This window comes from Crinia signifera, chromosome 3 (assembly GCF_055691185.1).
Source record: "Crinia signifera chromosome 3, ASM5569118v1, whole genome shotgun sequence".
NCBI classification, from domain to species: Eukaryota; Metazoa; Chordata; class Amphibia; order Anura; family Myobatrachidae; genus Crinia; species Crinia signifera.
Window position 1 is genome coordinate 340,576,812 of NC_139219.1, and position 21,806 is coordinate 340,598,617.

The 21,806-nt window shown below is 47.2% G+C and overlaps 1 protein-coding gene across 3 annotated transcripts in view; it reads right to left on the reverse strand.

The window, feature by feature from the left end:
• Window positions 1–20,207, reverse strand: part of LOC146064938 (low density lipoprotein receptor adapter protein 1-B-like) — a 110,016-nt gene extending 89,809 nt beyond the window's left edge. For 2 of the 3 annotated variants that reach the window (XM_083178980.1, XM_083178979.1), the window contains exons 1-2: window positions 20,004–20,206; window positions 13,710–13,852 (exon numbers count right to left, since the gene is read on the reverse strand). In XM_083178980.1, coding sequence (XP_083035106.1) covers window positions 13,710–13,852; window positions 20,004–20,151 — 291 coding nt within the window. In that variant the 5' untranslated portion in view covers window positions 20,152–20,206. Of the gene's footprint in view, window positions 1–13,709; window positions 13,853–20,003 lie in introns of all 3 variants that reach the window. The other variant, XM_083178981.1, reaches the window with a different exon arrangement.
• Window positions 20,208–21,806: the final 1,599 nt, after the last annotated feature.

Sequence of the window (21,806 nt, forward strand, 5' to 3'; positions counted from 1 at the left end):
ATGTCCTGATTACCCCCTGTGAACATTTCCTGTTGGTAGCAGGGGAATTGGATCACCCCCTGTGAAGATTGTCCCTCAGCTACCACCCTCCTGTGATAGCAGGAACAAAAGTATGGTAATGGGACATAACCTTTTGGTGAATTCTTTCCTGGGTATTTCCTGTCCGACCATATTTGCTTAACAGCATCTAATACTATGGTACACACAGATATGGGGGATAGAAACATCTGCAGTGAACAAGAGACCTAAAATGTACATTAATTACTGTGGAGTTCTACAGCCTAATACTATATGATCTGGAAATACACACAGATTTGGGGGATAGAAACATCTATGGAGAATAAGAGGGTACAGACGGACTAAAATAGTACATTAATTACTACACCTAATAAAATATCATAATTACAGTCTTACGGTCAGTTTGCTAACCTCACAGGGGCTATTATACACAGATTATTATACACGTATGGGGCTATTATACACAGATTATTATACACGTATGGGGCTATTATACACAGATTATTATACACGTATGGGGCTATTATACACAGGTTATTATACACGTATGGGGCTATTATACACAGATTATTATACAGGTATGGGGCTATTATACACAGATTATTATACACGTATGGGGCTATTATACACAGAGTATTATACACGTATGGGGCTATTATACACAGAGTATTATACACGTATGGGGCTATTATACACAGGTTATTATACACAGATTATTATACACGTATGGGGCTATTATACACAGATTATTATACACATATGGGGCTATTATACACAGATTATTATACACGTATGGGGCTATTATACACAGAGTATTATACACGTATGGGGCTATTATACACAGAGTATTATACACGTATGGGGCTATTATACACAGATTATTATACACGTATGGGGCTATTATACACAGATTATTATACACGTATGGGGCTATTATACACAGATTATTATACGGGTATGGGGCTATTATACACAGATTATTATACGGGTATGGGGCTATTATACACAGAGTATTATACACGTATGGGGCTATTATACACAGAGTATTATACACGTATGGGGCTATTATACACAGATTATTATACGGGTATGGGGCTATTATACACAGATTATTATACGGGTATGGGGCTATTATACACAGAGTATTATACATGTATGGGGCTATTATACACAGATTATTATACGGGTATGGGGCTATTATACACAGAGTATTATACACGTATGGGGCTATGATACACAGGTTATTATACACGTATGGGGCTATTATACACAGATTATTATACACGTATGGGGCTATTATACACAGATTATTATACAGGTATGGGGCTATTATACACAGAGTATTATACACGTATGGGGCTATGATACACAGGTTATTATACACGTATGGGGCTATTATACACAGAGTATTATACAGGTATGGGGCTATTATACACAGATTATTATACGGGTATGGGGCTATTATACACAGATTATTATACGGGTATGGGGCTATTATACACAGAGTATTATACACGTATGGGGCTATTATACACAGATTATTATACGGGTATGGGGCTATTATACACAGGTTATTATACACGTATGGGGCTATTATACACAGATTATTATACACGTATGGGGCTATTATACACAGAGTATTATACAGGTATGGGGCTATTATACACAGATTATTATACACGTATGGGGCTATTATACACAGATTATTATACAGGTATGGGGCTATTATACACAGATTATTATACACGTATGGGGCTATTATACACAGATTATTATACACATATGGGGCTATTATACACAGATTATTATACGGGTATGGGGCTATTATACACAGATTATTATACGGGTATGGGGCTATTATACACAGAGTATTATACACGTATGGGGCTATTATACACAGATTATTATACGGGTATGGGGCTATTATACACAGATTATTATACACGTATGGGGCTATTATACACAGATTATTATACAGGTATGGGGCTATTATACACAGAGTATTATACACGTATGGGGCTATTATACACAGAGTATTATACACGTATGGGGCTATTATACACAGATTATTATACGGGTATGGGGCTATTATACACAGATTATTATACACGTATGGGGCTATTATACACAGATTATTATACACATATGGGGCTATTATACACAGAGTATTATACACGTATGGGGCTATTATACACAGATTATTATACGGGTATGGGGCTATTATACACAGATTATTATACGGGTATGGGGCTATTATACACAGAGTATTATACACGTATGGGGCTATTATACACAGAGTATTATACACGTATGGGGCTATTATACACAGATTATTATACGGGTATGGGGCTATTATACACAGATTATTATACGGGTATGGGGCTATTATACACAGAGTATTATACATGTATGGGGCTATTATACACAGATTATTATACGGGTATGGGGCTATTATACACAGAGTATTATACACGTATGGGGCTATTATACACAGGTTATTATACACGTATGGGGCTATTATACACAGATTATTATACACGTATGGGGCTATTATACACAGAGTATTATACAGGTATGGGGCTATTATACACAGATTATTATACGGGTATGGGGCTATTATACACAGATTATTATACGGGTATGGGGCTATTATACACAGAGTATTATACACGTATGGGGCTATTATACACAGGTTATTATACACGTATGGGGCTATTATACACAGATTATTATACACGTATGGGGCTATTATACACAGAGTATTATACAGGTATGGGGCTATTATACACAGATTATTATACACGTATGGGGCTATTATACACAGATTATTATACAGGTATGGGGCTATTATACACAGATTATTATACACGTATGGGGCTATTATACACAGATTATTATACACATATGGGGCTATTATACACAGATTATTATACGGGTATGGGGCTATTATACACAGATTATTATACGGGTATGGGGCTATTATACACAGAGTATTATACACGTATGGGGCTATTATACACAGATTATTATACGGGTATGGGGCTATTATACACAGATTATTATACACATATGGGGCTATTATACACAGATTATTATACACGTATGGGGCTATTATACACAGATTATTATACACGTATGGGGCTATTATACACAGATTATTATACACGTATGGGGCTATTATACACAGGTTATTATACACGTATGGGGCTATTATACACAGATTATTATACACGTATGGGGCTATTATACACAGATTATTATACACGTATGGGGCTATTATACACAGGTTTTTATACGGGTATGGGGCTATTATCACAGATTATTATACACGTATGGGGTTATTATACACAGATTATTATACACGTATGGGGCTATTATACACAGATTATTATACACGTATGGGGCTATTATACACAGATTATTATACACATATGGGGCTATTATACACAGATTATTATACACGTATGGGGCTATTATACACAGATTATTATACACGTATGGGGCTATTATACACAGATTATTATACACGTATGGGGCTATTATACACAGGTTATTATACACGTATGGGGCTATTATACACAGATTATTATACACGTATGGGGCTATTATACACAGATTATTATACACGTATGGGGCTATTATACACAGGTTTTTATACGGGTATGGGGCTATTATCACAGATTATTATACACGTATGGGGTTATTATACACAGATTATTATACACGTATGGGGCTATTATACACAGATTATTATACGGGTATGGGGCTATTATACACAGATTATTATACACGTATGGGGCTATTATACACAGGTTATTATACACGTATGGGGTTATTATACACAGATTATTATACACGTATGGGGCTATTATACACAGATTATTATACACGTATGGGGCTATTATACACAGATTATTATACACGGGTTATTATACACAGATTATTATACACGTATGGGGCTATTATACACAGGTTTTTATACAGGTATGGGGCTATTATACACAGAGTATTATACACGTATGGGGTTATTATACACAGAGTATTATACACGTATGGGGCTATTATACACAGGTTATTATACACATATGGGGCTATTATACACAGATTATTATACACGTATGGGGCTATTATACACAGATTATTATACACGTATGGGGCTATTATACACAGATTATTATACACGTATGGGGCTATTATACACAGAGTATTATACAGGTATGGGGCTATTATACACAGATTATTATACACATATGGGGCTATTATACACAGATTATTATACACGTATGGGGCTATTATACACAGATTATTATACACGTATGGGGCTATTATACACAGATTATTATACACGTATGGGGCTATTATACACAGAGTATTATACACGTATGGGGCTATTATACACAGATTATTATACACGTATGGGGCTATTATACACAGAGTATTATACACGTATGGGGCTATTATACACAGATTATTATACACGTATGGGGCTATTATACACAGATTATTATACACATATGGGGCTATTATACACAGATTATTATACGGGTATGGGGCTATTATACACAGATTATTATACACGTATGGGGCTATTATACACAGATTATTATACACGTATGGGGCTATTATACACAGATTATTATACACGTATGGGGCTATTATACACAGATTATTATACACATATGGGGCTATTATACACAGATTATTATACGGGTATGGGGCTATTATACACAGATTATTATACGGGTATGGGGCTATTATACACAGATTATTATACACGTATGGGGCTATTATACACAGATTATTATACACGTATGGGGCTATTATACACAGATTATTATACACGTATGGGGCTATTATACACAGATTATTATACACGTATGGGGCTATTATACACAGATTATTATACGGGTATGGGGCTATTATACACAGATTATTATACACGTATGGGGCTATTATACACAGATTATTATACACGTATGGGGCTATTATACACAGATTATTATACACGTATGGGGCTATTATACACAGATTATTATACACGTATGGGGCTATTATACACAGATTATTATACGGGTATGGGGCTATTATACACAGATTATTATACACGTATGGGGCTATTATACACAGATTATTATACACATATGGGGCTATTATACACAGATTATTATACGGGTATGGGGCTATTATACACAGATTATTATACACGTATGGGGCTATTATACACAGATTATTATACGGGTATGGGGCTATTATACACAGAGTATTATACGGGTATGGGGCTATTATACACAGATTATTATACACGTATGGGGCTATTATACACAGATTATTATACGGGTATGGGGCTATTATACACAGATTATTATACGGGTATGGGGCTATTATACACAGATTATTATACACGTATGGGGCTATTATACACAGGTTATTATACACGTATGGGGCTATTATACACAGATTATTATACACGTATGGGGCTATTATACACAGATTATTATACACGTATGGGGCTATTATACACAGATTATTATACGGGTATGGGGCTATTATACACAGATTATTATACACGGGCTATTATACACAGATTATTATACACGTATGGGGCTATTATACACAGGTTTTTATACAGGTATGGGGCTATTATACACAGAGTATTATACACGTATGGGGCTATTATACACAGATTATTATACACGTATGGGGTTATTATACACAGAGTATTATACACGTATGGGGCTATTATACACAGAGTATTATACACGTATGGGGCTATTATACACAGATTATTATACACGTATGGGGCTATTATACACAGATTATTATACACATATGGGGCTATTATACACAGATTATTATACGGGTATGGGGCTATTATACACAGATTATTATACACGTATGGGGCTATTATACACAGAGTATTATACGGGTATGGGGCTATTATACACAGATTATTATACGGGTATGGGGCTATTATACACAGATTATTATACACGTATGGGGCTATTATACACAGATTATTATACACGTATGGGGCTATTATACACAGATTATTATACGGGTATGGGGCTATTATACACAGATTATTATACACATATGGGGCTATTATACACAGATTATTATACGGGTATGGGGCTATTATACACAGATTATTATACGGGTATGGGGCTATTATACACAGATTATTATACACGTATGGGGCTATTATACACAGATTATTATACACGTATGGGGCTATTATACACAGATTATTATACACGTATGGGGCTATTATACACAGATTATTATACACGTATGGGGCTATTATACACAGATTATTATACGGGTATGGGGCTATTATACACAGATTATTATACACGTATGGGGCTATTATACACAGATTATTATACACGTATGGGGCTATTATACACAGATTATTATACACGTATGGGGCTATTATACACAGATTATTATACGGGTATGGGGCTATTATACACAGATTATTATACACGTATGGGGCTATTATACACAGATTATTATACACATATGGGGCTATTATACACAGATTATTATACGGGTATGGGGCTATTATACACAGATTATTATACACGTATGGGGCTATTATACACAGATTATTATACGGGTATGGGGCTATTATACACAGAGTATTATACGGGTATGGGGCTATTATACACAGATTATTATACACGTATGGGGCTATTATACACAGATTATTATACACGTATGGGGCTATTATACACAGATTATTATACACGTATGGGGCTATTATACACAGATTATTATACACGTATGGGGCTATTATACACAGATTATTATACGGGTATGGGGCTATTATACACAGATTATTATACACGTATGGGGCTATTATACACAGATTATTATACACGTATGGGGCTATTATACACAGATTATTATACACGTATGGGGCTATTATACACAGATTATTATACGGGTATGGGGCTATTATACACAGATTATTATACACGTATGGGGCTATTATACACAGATTATTATACACATATGGGGCTATTATACACAGATTATTATACGGGTATGGGGCTATTATACACAGATTATTATACACGTATGGGGCTATTATACACAGATTATTATACGGGTATGGGGCTATTATACACAGAGTATTATACGGGTATGGGGCTATTATACACAGATTATTATACACGTATGGGGCTATTATACACAGATTATTATACGGGTATGGGGCTATTATACACAGATTATTATACGGGTATGGGGCTATTATACACAGATTATTATACACGTATGGGGCTATTATACACAGAGTATTATACACGTATGGGGCTATTATACACAGATTATTATACACGTATGGGGCTATTATACACAGATTATTATACAGGTATGGGGCTATTATACACAGATTATTATACACGTATGGGGCTATTATACACAGATTATTATAAAGGTATGGGGCTATTATACACAGGTTATTATACGGGTATGGGGCTATTATACACAGAGTATTATACACGTATGGGGCTATTATACACAGATTATTATACGGGTATGGGGCTATTATACACAGGTTATTATACAGGTATGGGGCTATTATACACAGGTTATTATACAGGTATGGGGCTATTATACACAGATTATTATACACGTATGGGGCTATTATACACAGATTATTATACGGGTATGGGGCTATTATACACAGGTTATTATACGGGTATGGGGCTATTATACACAGGTTATTATACGGGTATGGGGCTATTATACACAGATTATTATACACGTATGGGGTTATTATACACAGATTATTATACGGGTACGGGGCTATTATACACAGATTATTATACACGTATGGGGCTATTATACACAGATTATTATACACGTATGGGGCTATTATACACAGATTATTATACGGGTATGGGGCTATTATACACAGGTTATTATACACGTATGGGGCTATTATACACAGAGTATTATACAGGTATGGGGCTATTATACACAGATTATTATACACGTATGGGGCTATTATACACAGATTATTATACGGGTATGGGGCTATTATACACAGATTATTATACGGGTATGGGGCTATTATACACAGATTATTATACGGGTATGGGGCTATTATACACAGATTATTATACACGTATGGGGCTATTATACACAGAGTATTATACACGTATGGGGCTATTATACACAGATTATTATACACGTATGGGGCTATTATACACAGGTTATTATACACGTATGGGGCTATTATACACAGATTATTATACACGTATGGGGCTATTATACACAGATTATTATACACGTATGGGGCTATTATACACAGAGTATTATACACGTATGGGGCTATTATACACAGATTATTATACACGTATGGGGCTATTATACACAGATTATTATACACGTATGGGGCTATTATACACAGATTATTATACGGGTATGGGGCTATTATACACAGGTTATTATACACGTATGGGGCTATTATACACAGATTATTATACACGTATGGGGCTATTATACACAGAGTATTATACGGGTATGGGGCTATTATACACAGGTTATTATACACGTATGGGGCTATTATACACAGATTATTATACACGTATGGGGCTATTATACACAGAGTATTATACACGTATGGGGCTATTATACACAGATTATTATACACGTATGGGGTTATTATACACAGATTATTATACACGTATGGGGCTATTATACACAGAGTATTATACACAGGCTATTATACACAGATTATTATACACGTATGGGGCTATTATACACAGATTATTATACACGTATGGGGCTATTATACACAGGTTATTATACGGGTATGGGGCTATTATACACAGATTATTATACACGTATGGGGCTATTATACACAGATTATTATACACGTATGGGGCTATTATACACAGAGTATTATACACGTATGGGGCTATTATACACAGATTATTATACGGGTATGGGGCTATTATACACAGATTATTATACACGTATGGGGCTATTACACACAGAGTATTATACACGTATGGGGCTATTACACACAGGTTATTATACACGTATGGGGCTATTATACACAGATTATTATACACGTATGGGGCTATTATACACAGAGTATTATACACGTATGGGGCTATTATACACAGAGTATTATACACGTATGGGGCTATTATACACAGAGTATTATACACGTATGGGGCTATTATACACAGAGTATTATACACGTATGGGGCTATTATACACAGAGTATTATACAGGTATGGGGCTATTATACACAGAGTATTATACACGTATGGGGCTATTATACACAGATTATTATACACGTATGGGGTTATTATACACAGGTTATTATACACGTATGGGGCTATTATACACAGAGTATTATACACGTATGGGGCTATTATACACAGATTATTATACACGTATGGGGCTATTATACACAGATTATTATACACGTATGGGGTTATTATACACAGAGTATTATACACGTATGGGGCTATTATACACAGATTATTATACACGTATGGGGCTATTATACACAGGTTATTATACACGTATGGGGCTATTATACACAGAGTATTATACACGTATGGGGCTATTATACACAGAGGTTTATACACGTATGGGGCTATTATACACAGATTATTATACACGTATGGGGCTATTATACACAGATTATTATACACGTATGGGGCTATTATACACAGGTTATTATACACGTATCTGGCTATTATACACAGATTATTATACACGTATCTGGCTATTATACACAGATTATTATACACGTATGGGGCTATTATACACAGATTATTATACACGTATGGGGCTATTATACACAGATTATTATACACGTATGGGGTTATTATACACAGATTATTATACACGTATGGGGCTATTATACACAGATTATTATACACGTATGGGGCTATTATACACAGAGTATTATACACGTATGGGGCTATTATACACAGATTATTATACGGGTATGGGGCTATTATACACAGATTATTATACACGTATGGGGCTATTATACACAGATTATTATACACGTATGGGGCTATTATACACAGATTATTATACACGTATGGGGCTATTATACACAGAGTATTATACACGTATGGGGCTATTATACACAGGTTATTATACACGTATGGGGCTATTATACACAGATTATTATACGGGTATGGGGCTATTATACACAGATTATTATACACGTATGGGGCTATTATACACAGATTATTATACACGTATGGGGCTATTATACACAGAGTATTATACACGTATGGGGCTATTATACACAGATTATTATACACGTATGGGGCTATTATACACAGATTATTATACACGTATGGGGCTATTATACACAGGTTATTATACGGGTATGGGGCTATTATACACAGAGTATTATACACGTATGGGGCTATTATACACAGATTATTATACACGTATGGGGCTATTATACACAGAGTATTATACACGTATGGGGCTATTATACACAGATTATTATACACGTATGGGGCTATTATACACAGGTTATTATACGGGTATGGGGCTATTATACACAGATTATTATACGGGTATGGGGCTATTATACACAGATTATTATACACGTATGGGGCTATTATACACAGATTATTATACACGTATGGGGTTATTATACACAGATTATTATACACGTATGGGGCTATTATACACAGATTATTATACGGGTATGGGGCTATTATACACAGATTATTATACACGTATGGGGCTATTATACACAGAGTATTATTACACGTATGGGGCTATTATACACAGATTATTATACACGTATGGGGCTATTATACACAGGTTATTATACGGGTATGGGGCTATTATACACAGAGTATTATACACGTATGGGGCTATTATACACAGATTATTATACACGTATGGGGCTATTATACACAGATTATTATACACGTATGGGGGCTATTATACACAGATTATTATACACGTATGGGGCTATTATTACACAGATTATTATACACGTATGGGGCTATTATACACAGATTATTATACACGTATGGGGCTATTATACACAGAGTATTATACACGTATGGGGCTATTATACACAGATTATTGTACGGGTATGGGGCTATTATACACAGATTATTATACACGTATGGGGCTATTATACACAGATTATTATACACGTATGGGGCTATTATACACAGGTTTATTATACGGGTATGGGGCTATTATACACAGATTATTATACGGGTATGGGGCTATTATACACAGATTATTATACACGTATGGGGCTATTATACACAGATTATTATAACACGTATGGGGTTATTATACACAGATTATTATACACGTATGGGGCTATTATACACAGATTATTATACGGGTATGGGCTATTATACACAGATTATTATACACGTATGGGGCTATTATACACAGAGTATTATACACGTATGGGGCTATTATACACAGATTATTATACGGGTATGGGGCTATTATACACAGGTTATTATACGGGTATGGGGCTATTATACACAGAGTATTATACACGTATGGGGCTATTATACACAGATTATTATACGGGTATGGGGTTATTATACACAGATTATTATACGGGTATGGGGCTATTATACACAGATTATTATACACGTATGGGGCTATTATACACAGATTATTATACGGGTATGGGGCTATTATACACAGGTTATTATACGGGTATGGGGCTATTATACACAGAGTATTATACAGGTATGGGGCTATTATACACAGATTATTATACACGTATGGGGATATTATAACACAGATTATTATACGGGTATGGGGCTATTATACACAGGTTATTATACGGGTATGGGGCTATTATACACAGGTTATTATACACGTATGGGGCTATTATACACAGAGTATTATTACAGGTATGGGGCTATTATACACAGATTATTATACACGTATGGGGCTATTATACACAGATTATTATACACGTATGGGGCTATTATACACAGATTATTATACGGGTATGGGGCTATTATACACAGATTATTATACACGTATGGGGCTATTATACACAGATTATTATACACGTATGGGGCTATTATACACAGATTATTATACGGGTATGGGGCTATTATACACAGAGTATTATACAGGTATGGGGCTATTATACACAGATTATTATACACGTATGGGGCTATTATACACAGATTATTATACGGGTATGGGGCTATTATACACAGGTTATTATACACGTATGGGGGCTATTATACACAGATTATTATACACGTATGGGGCTATTATACACAGAGTATTATACACGTATGGGGCTATTATACACAGATTATTATACATTTATCTGGCTATTACACACAGGTTATTATACACGTATGGGGCTATTATACACAGATTATTATACAGGTATGGGGCTATTATACACAGAGTATTATACACGTATGGGGGCCTATTATACAACAGATTTATTTATACACGTATGGGGGCTATTATACACAGGTTATTATACGGGTATGGGGCTATATACACAGATTATTGTACGGGTATGGGGCTATTATACACAGAGTATTATACACGTATGGGGCTATTACACACAGGTTATTATACACGTATGGGGCTATTATACACAGATTATTATACACGTATGGGGCTATTATACACAGAGTATTATACACGTATGGGGCTATTATACACAGAGTACACGTATGGGGCTATTATACACAGATTATTATACACGTATGGGGTTATTATACACAGAGTATTATACACGTATGGGGCTATTATACACAGATTATTATACACAGGTTATTATACACAGAGTATTATACACGTATGGGGCTATTATACACAGAGTATTATACACGTATGGGGCTATTATACACAGAGTATTATACATGTATGGGGCTATTATACACAGATTATTATACACGTATGGGGCTATTATACACAGATTATTATACACGTATGGGGCTATTATACACAGAGTATTATACACGTATGGGGCTATTATACACAGATTATTATACGGGTATGGGGCTATTATACACAGATTATTATACACGTATGGGGTTATTATACACAGAGTATTATACACGTATGGGGCTATTATACACAGAGTATTATACACTTATGGGGCTATTATACACAGATTATTATACACGTATGGGGTTATTATACACAGAGTATTATACACGTATGGGGCTATTATACACAGAGTATTATACACGTATGGGGCTATTATACACAGAGTATTATACACGTATGGGGCTATTATACACAGGTTATTATACGGGTATGGGGCTATTATACACAGATTATTATACACGTATGGGGCTATTATACACAGAGTATTATACACGTATGGGGCTATTATACACAGATTATTATACACGTATGGGGCTATTATACACAGATCATTATACACGTATGGGGCTATTATACACAGAGTATTATACACTATGGGGCTATTAACGTGTCGGTTTATTATACATATGAATTTCTCGCCATTACCCCGGCCGTTCCCCAGGTAACGTCTCACCATACTGACCCCAGGTAGAATGCCTAGGATGTCTCACTATGTACTAAGCCTCCAATGGGGATGAGGGATTAGCCAATCAGCTCCGGCCAGCCTGTAATGATGCAGTTAGGAGCCGATTGGTTTAGTACATAGACCCAATATTATAGTGTATCTGCACTGTTACCATGGTGATGATGCGGCGTATGGCGGCAGCTGCCATTTCCTCGCCTTTAGGCGTCTCTACCAGCGTCATGCCCATGTACTTCAGGTGGAAGATAACTCCCTCCAGCAGCGCTTCCTGCGAATCCGTCCAGTTCTCCGGCAGCTCTGAAAAGACACAGAATGCAGAACGTTCCGTCACTGTATGTGCTGCAGAGTATCGCTGCTATACCTTCCAACCTGCCCCTCTCTATGAGGGAGCCGATGCTCTGCGCTGGGGCTTTCCGCTCCCCGTATCCCCCACCAGTCCCCCCCTCTGCTCCCCGTATCCCCCACCAGTCCCCCCTCTGCTCCCCGTATCCCCCCCAGTCCCCCCCCCCCCTCTGCTCCCGGCATCCCCCACCTGTCCCCGTATCCCCCACCAGTCCCCCCCTCTGCTCCCCATATCCCCCACCAGTCCCCCCCTGCTCCCCGTATCCCCCACCAGTCCCACCCTCTGCTCCCCATATCCCCAACCAGTCCCCCCCTCTGCTCCCGGCATCCCCCACCAGTCCCCCCCCTGCTCCCTGTATCCCCCACCAGTCCCCCCCTCTGCTCCAGGCATCCCCAACCAGTCCCCCCTCTGCTCCCCATATCCCCAACAAGTCCCACCCTCTGCTCCCCGTTTCCCCACCAGTCCCACCCTCTGCTCCCCGTATCCCCACCAATCCCCCCTGCTCCCCGTTTCCCCCACCAGTCCCCCCCTGCTTCCGGTATCCCCCACCAGTCCAACCCTCTGCTCCCGGCATCGCCCACCAGTCCCACCCTCTGCTCCCCGTATCTCCCACCAGTCCCCCCCCCCTTAGCTCCCGGCATCCCCCACCTGTCCCCCCCTGCTACCCGTATCCCCCACCAGTCCCCCCCTGCTCCCCGTATCCCCCACCAGTCCCACCCTCTGCTCCCCATATTCCCAACCAGTCCCCCCTCTGCTCCCGGCATCCCCCACCAGTCCCCCCCCTGCTCCCTGTATCCCCCACCAGTCCCCCCCTCTGCTCCAGGCATCCCCAACCAGTCCCCCCTCTGCTCCCCATATCCCCAACAAGTCCCACCTTCTGCTCCCCGTTTCCCCACCAGTCCCACCCTCTACTCCCCGTATCCCCCACCAATCCCCCCTGCTCAACGTATCCCCCACCAGCCCCCCCCTGCTCCCGGCATTCCCCACCAGTCCCACCCTCTGCTCCCGGCATCCCCCACCAGTCCCACCCTCTTCTCCCCGTATCCCCACCCTCTGCTCCCCATTTCCCCCACCAGTCTCCCCATATCCCCCAACAATTCCGCCCTCTGCTCCCTGTATCCCCCACCAGTCTCCCCCCTCTGCTCCCCGTATCCGCCCTCTGCTCCCTGTATCGCCCCCCTCTGCTCCCCATATCCCGCACCAGTCCCCCCCTCTACTCCCCGTATCCCGCACCAGTTTCCCCTCTGCTCCCCGTATCCGGCACCAGTCCCCCTCTGCTCCCCGTATCCGGCACCTGTCCCCCGTCTGATCCCCGTATCCCCCACCTGTCCCCCCCCCACCCCCGCTCCCCGTATCCGGCACCTGTCCCCCCCCTCTGCTCCCCTATCCCGCACCAGTCCCTCCCTCTGCTCCCCGTATCCCGCACCAGTCCTCCCCTCTGCTCCCCGTAACCGGCGCCTGTCCCCCCTCTGCTCCCCGTATCCCCCACATGTCCCCCCCACCCCCGCTCTCCGTATCCGGCACCAGTCCCCCCCTCTGCTCCCCGTATCCAGCACCAGTACCCCTCTGCTCCCCGTATCCGGCACCTGTCCCCCGTCTGCTCCCTGTATCCCCCACCCCCACTCCCCGTATCCGGCACCTGTCCCCCCTCTGCTCCCCTATCCCGCACCAGTCCCCCTCTCTGCTCCCTGTATCCTGCACCAGTCCCCCCCTCTGCTCCCCGTATCCCGCACTTGTCCCCCCCTCTGCTCCCCTTATCCCCCACCAGTCCCCCCCTCTGCTCCCCGTATCCCCCACCAGTCCCCCCTCTGCTCCCTGTATCCCCCACCAGTCCCCCCTCTGCTCCCCATTTCCCAGACCAGTCTCCCCATATCCCCCAACAGTTCCGTCCTCTGCTCCCTGTATTCCCCACCAGTCTCCCCCTCTGCTCCCCGTATCCCCCCCTCTGCTCCCCATATCCCGCACCAGTCCCCCCCTCTACTCCCCGTATCCCGCACCAGTCCCCCCCTCTGCTCCCCGTCCCCAGCACCAGTCCCCCTCTGCTCCCTGTATCCGGCACCTGTCCCCCGTCTGCTCCCCGTATCCCCCACCTGTCCCCCGTATCCGGCACCTGTCTCCCCCTCTGCTCCCCTATCCCACACCAGTCCCCCCATCTGCTCTACGTATCCCGCACCAGTCCCCCCCTCTGCTCCCCGTATCCCCCACATGTCCCCCCCCACCCCCGCTCTCCGTATCTGGCACCAGTCCCCCCCTCTGCTCCCCGTATCCGGCACCTGTCCCCCGTCTGCTTCCCGTATCCCCCACCTGTCCCCCCGCTCCCCGTATCCGGCACCTGTCCCCCCCTCTGCTCCCCGTATCCCCCACCAGTCCCCCCCTCTGCTCCCCGTATCCCGCACCAGTCACCCCCTCTGCTCCCCGTCCCCGGCACCTGTCCCCCGTCTGCTCCCCGAATCCCCCACCTGTCCCCCTCACCCCCTCTCCCCGCATCCGGCACCTGTCCCCCCCTGCTCCCCGTATCCCCCACCAGTCCCCCCCTCTGCTCCCCGTATCCCGCACCTGTCCTCCCCCTCTGCTCCCCGTATCCCGCACCAGTCCCCCACTCTGCTACCAGTATCCCCCCTCTGCTCCCCGTATCCCCCACATGTCCCCCCCATCCCCGCTCTCCGTATCCGGCAACAGTCCCCCCTCTGCTCCCCGTATCCAGCACCAGTCCCCCTCTGCTCCCCGTATCCGGCACCTGTCCCCCGTCTGCTCCCTGTATCCCCCACCTGTCCCCCCCACCCCCTCTCCCCATATCCGGCACCTGTCCCCCCCCCTGCTCCCCGTATCCCCCACCAGTCCCCCCCTCTGCTCCCCGTATCCCGCACCAGTCACCCCCTCTGCTCCCCGAATCCGGCACCTGTCCCCCCCTCTGCTCCCCGTATCCCCCACATGTCCCCCCCACACCCCCGCTCTCCGTATCCGGCACCAGTCCACCCCTCTGCTCCCCGTATCCAGCACCAGTCCCCCTCTGCTCCCCGTCCCCGGCACCTGTCCCCCGTCTGCTCCCCGAATCCCCCACCTGTCCCCCTCACCCCCTATCCGGCACCTGTCCCCCCCCTGCTCCCCGTATCCCCCACCAGTCCCCCCCTCTGCTCCCCGTATCCCGCACCAGTCACCCCCTCTGCTCTCCGTATCTGGCACCAGTCCACCCCTCTGCTCCCCGTATCCAGCACCAGTCCCCCGCTGCTCCCCGTATCCAGCACCTGTCCCCCGTCTGCTCCCCGTATCCCGCACCTGTTCCCCCACCCCCGCTCTCCGTATCTGGCACCTGTCCCCCCCCTGCTCCCCATATCCCGCACCAGTCCCCCTCTGCTCCCCGTCTCAGGCACCAGTCCCCCCCTCTGCTCCCCGTATCCGGCACCTGTCCCCCCTCTGCTCCCCGTATCCCCCACATGTCCCCCCCTCTACTCCCCATATCCCGCACCAGTCACCCCCTCTGCTCCCCGTATCCCGCACCTGTCCCCCCCCACCCTCCGTATCCCCCACCAGTCCCCCCCTCTGCTCCCCGTATCCCCCACCCCCTCTCCCCGTATCCCCCACCTGTCCACCCCTCTGCACCCCGTATCCCACACCAGTCACCCCCTCTGCTCCCCGTATCCGGCACCTGTCCCCCCCTCTGCTCCCCGTATCCCCCCTCTGCTCCCCGTATCCCCCACATGTCCCCCCCACCCCCGCTCTCCGTATCCGGCACCAGTCCCCCCCTCTGCTCCCCGTATCCAGCACCAGTCCCCCTCTGCTCCCCGTCCCCGGCACCTGTCCCCCGTCTGCTCCCCGTATCCCCCACCTGTCCCCCTCACCCCCTCTCCCCGTATCCGGCACCTGTCCCCCCCTGCTCCCCGTATCCCCCACCAGTCTCCCCCTCTGCTCCCCGTATCCCGCACCAGTCACCCCCTCTGCTCTCCGTATCCGGCACCAGTCCCCCCCTCTGCTCCCCAAATCCAGCACCAGTCCCCCGCTGCTCCCCGTATCCAGCACCTGTTCCCTCCACCCCCGCTCTCCGTATCCGGCACCTGTTCCCCCCCTGCTCCCCATATCCCGCACCAGTCCCCCGCTGCTCCCCGTATCCCACACCAGTCCCCCCCTCTGCTCCCCGTATCCGGCACCAGTCCCCCCCTCTGCTCCCCGTATCCGGCACCTGTCCCCCCTCTGCTCCCCGTATCCCCCACATGTCCCCCCCTCTGCTCCCCATATCCCGCACCAGTCACCCCCTCTGCCCCCGTATCCCGCACCAGTCACCCCCTCTGCTCCCCGAATCCGGCACCTGTCCCCCCTCTGCTCCCCGTATCCGGCACCTGTCCCCCCTTTGCGCCCCGTATCCCGCACCTGTCCCCCCTCTGCGCCCCGTATCCCGCACCAGTAACCCCCTCTGCTCCCCGTATCCCCCACCTGTCCCCCGCTGCTCCCCGTATCCCCCACCTGTCCCCCCCACCCCCGCTCCCCGTATCCCGCACCTGTCCCCCCTCTGCTCCCCGTCCCCTGCACCAGTCACCCCCTCTGCTCCCCGTATCCCCCACCTGTCAACCACTGCTCCCCGTATCCCCCACCTGTCCCCCCACCCCCACTCTCCGTATCCCCCACCAGTCCCCCCCTCTGCTCCCCGTATCCGGCACCTGTCCCCCCCTCTGCTCCCCGTATCTGGCACCTGTCCCCCCTCTGCTCCCCGTATCCCGCACCAGTCCCCCCTCTGCTCCCCGTCTCCCGCACCAGTCACCCCCTCTGCTCCCCGTATCCCGCACCTGTCCCCCCCACCCTCCGTATCCCCCACCAGTCCCCCCCTCTGCTCCCCGTATCCGGCACCTGTCCCCCCCTCTGCTCCCCGTATCCGGCACCTGTCCCCCACTCTGCTCCCCGTATCCGGCACCTGTCCCCCACTCTGCTCCCCGTATCCCGCACCAGTCCCCCCCTCTGCTCCCCGTATCCCGCACCAGTCACCCCTCTGCTCCCCGTATCCCGCACCAGTCACCCCCTCTGCTCCCCGTATCCCGCACCTGTCCCCCCCACCCCCGCTCTCCGTATCCCCCACCAGTCCCCCCCTCTGCTCCCCGTATCCGGCACCTGTCCCCCCCTCTGCTCCCCGTATCCGGCACCTGTCCCCCACTCTGCTCCCCGTATCCCCCTCTGCTCCCCGTATCCCGCACCAGTCCCCCCTCTGCTCCCCGTTTCCGGCACCTGTCCCCCCCTCTGCTCCCCGTATCCGGCACCTGTCCCCCCCTCTGCTCCCCGTATCCGGCACCCCCCCCCCTCTGCTCCCCGTATCCGTCACCTGTCCCCCACTCTGCTCCCCGTATCCGGCACCTGTCCCCCACTCTGCTCCCCGTATCCCCCCTCTGCTCCCCGTATCCCGCACCAGTCCCCCCCTCTGCTCCCCGTATCCCGCACCAGTCCCCCCTCTGCTCCCCGTATCCCGCACCAGTCCCCCCTCTGCTCCCCGTATCCGGCACCTGTCCCCCCCTCTGCTCCCCGTATCCGGCACCTGTCCCCCCCCCTCTGCTCCCCGTATCCGTCACCTGTCCCCCACTCTGCTCCCCGTATCCCCCCTCTGCTCCCCGTATCCCGCACCAGTCCCCCCCTCTGCTCCCCGTATCCCGCACCTGTCCCCCCCTCTGCTCCCCGTATCCGGCACCTGTCCCCCCCTCTGCTCCCCGTATCCCGCACCAGTCCCCCCCTCTGCTCCCCGTATCCCGCACCTGTCCCCCCCTCTGCTCCCCGTATCCGGCACCTGTCCCCCCCTCTGCTCCCCGTATCCCGCACCAGTCCCCCCCTCTGCTCCCCGTATCCCGCACCTGTCCCCCCCTCTGCTCCCCGTATCCCGCACCAGTCACCCCCTCTGCTCCCCGTATCCCGCACCTGTCCCCCCCTCTGCTCCCCGTATCCGGCACCTGTCCCCCCCTCTGCTCCCCGTATCCCGCACCTGTCCCCCCCTCTGCTCCCCGTATCCGGCACCTGTCCCCCCCTCTGCTCCCCGTATCCCGCACCTGTCCCCCCCTCTTCTCCCCGTATCCGGCACCTGTCCCCCCCTCTGCTCCCCGTATCCCGCACCAGTCACCCCCGGCCTCCTCTTACTCTGGTGGCGGGTGACCCGGCGGGTGTGCCGGGCGATGCTCGGGCTCCGTAGAATAGCTTTACCGGCAGATTTCAGTGCGTCCATGTCACACCGGGGAGAGCAGGGAGACGCCCATGTGGGCGGTACTATGCAGTGCCCTTCCCTCATAGGGCGGGGCCGGTATGACGTAAGGGCTGTGCTGGGGATGAGGGAAAGACATAGCGCGTGCGGGGGAGGCGGGGCCTAATGGTGGTGGAGGCGGGTCCGAGTGCTGGAGGGGGCGGGCTTTATGGTAGGAAGAGGCGGGGCAGGTGCGCCTGTGTATAGCGGAGAGGACCCAGTGACAGCAGGTTGCCCATAGCAACCAATCAGCGTTATCCTCTCCTATAGCCAGTGGTTCCCCCCTGTGCTCCAGGTCTCCGCACAGACCCACGGGTCATTTACAATGTGTCCCTGACTAAGGAGTGACCGCTGCTACAGCCCTCCAGCTGGTGTGGAACTACACCTCCCAGCATGCCCTGCTACAGTTTTGCTATTTGGCCATGTTAAAACGGTTGCAGGGCATGCTGGGATGTGTAGTTCCCCATCCCTGCTATAGCCTACACCACATCATGCCTGCCACCATGAGCCACTCTCCAGGAGGACACAATACTCTGTTGCTGTCTTATCCCTTCCCCTGGCAGCCATACAGAGCGAGGTGCAGGAGCATTGTGTCCTACTGGAGAGGGGCATGCTGGGAGGTTTTCTGTACATACAGTGTCCCGTACCCCCTCATACAGTGTCCCGTGCCCCCCCCCCCCATACAGTGTCCCGTGCCTCCTCATACAGTGTCCCGTACCCCCCTCATACAGTGTCCCGTACCCCCCTCATACAGTGTCCCGTACCCCCCCCTCATACAGTGTCCCGTACCCCCCCTCATACAGTGTCCCGTACCCCCCTCATACAGTGTCCCGTGCCCCCCCATACAGTGTCCCGTGCCCCCTCATACAGTGTCCCGTGCCCCCCCCCATACAGTGTCCCGTGCCTCCTCATACAGTGTCCCATACCCCCTCATACAGTGTCCCGTGCCCCCCCCCATACAGTGTCCCGTGCCCCCTCATACAGTGTCCCGTACCCCCCTCATACAGTGTCCCGTGCCTCCTCATACAGTGTCCCGTGCCCCCCCCCCATACAGTGTCCCGTACCCCCCTCATACAGTGTCCCGTGCCTCCTCATACAGTGTCCCGTACCCCCCTCATACAGTGTCCCCGTACCCCCCTCATACAGTGTCCCGTACCCCCCCCCTCATACAGTGTCCCGTACCCCCCCTCATACAGTGTCCCGTACCCCCCTCATACAGTGTCCCGTGCCCCCCCATACAGTGTCCCGTGCCCCCTCATACAGTGTCCCGTGCCCCCCCATACAGTGTCCCGTGCCTCCTCATACAGTGTCCCATACCCCCTCATACAGTGTCCCGTGCCCCCCCCATACAGTGTCCCGTGCCCCCTCATACAGTGTCCCGTACCCCCCTCATACAGTGTCCCGTACCCCCCTCATACAGTGTCCCGTGCCCCCTCATACAGTGTCCCGTACCCCCCTCATACAGTGTCCCGTACCCCCCTCATACAGTGTCCCGTGCCCCCTCATACAGTGTCCCGTACCCCCCTCATACAGTGTCCCGTGCCCCCTCATACAGTGTCCCGTACCCCCCTCATACAGTGTCCCGTGCCTCCTCATACAGTGTCCCGTGCCCCCCCCCCCATACAGTGTCCCGTACCCCCCTCATACAGTGTCCCGTACCCCCCTCATACAGTGTCCCGTGCCCCCCCCCATACAGTGTCCCG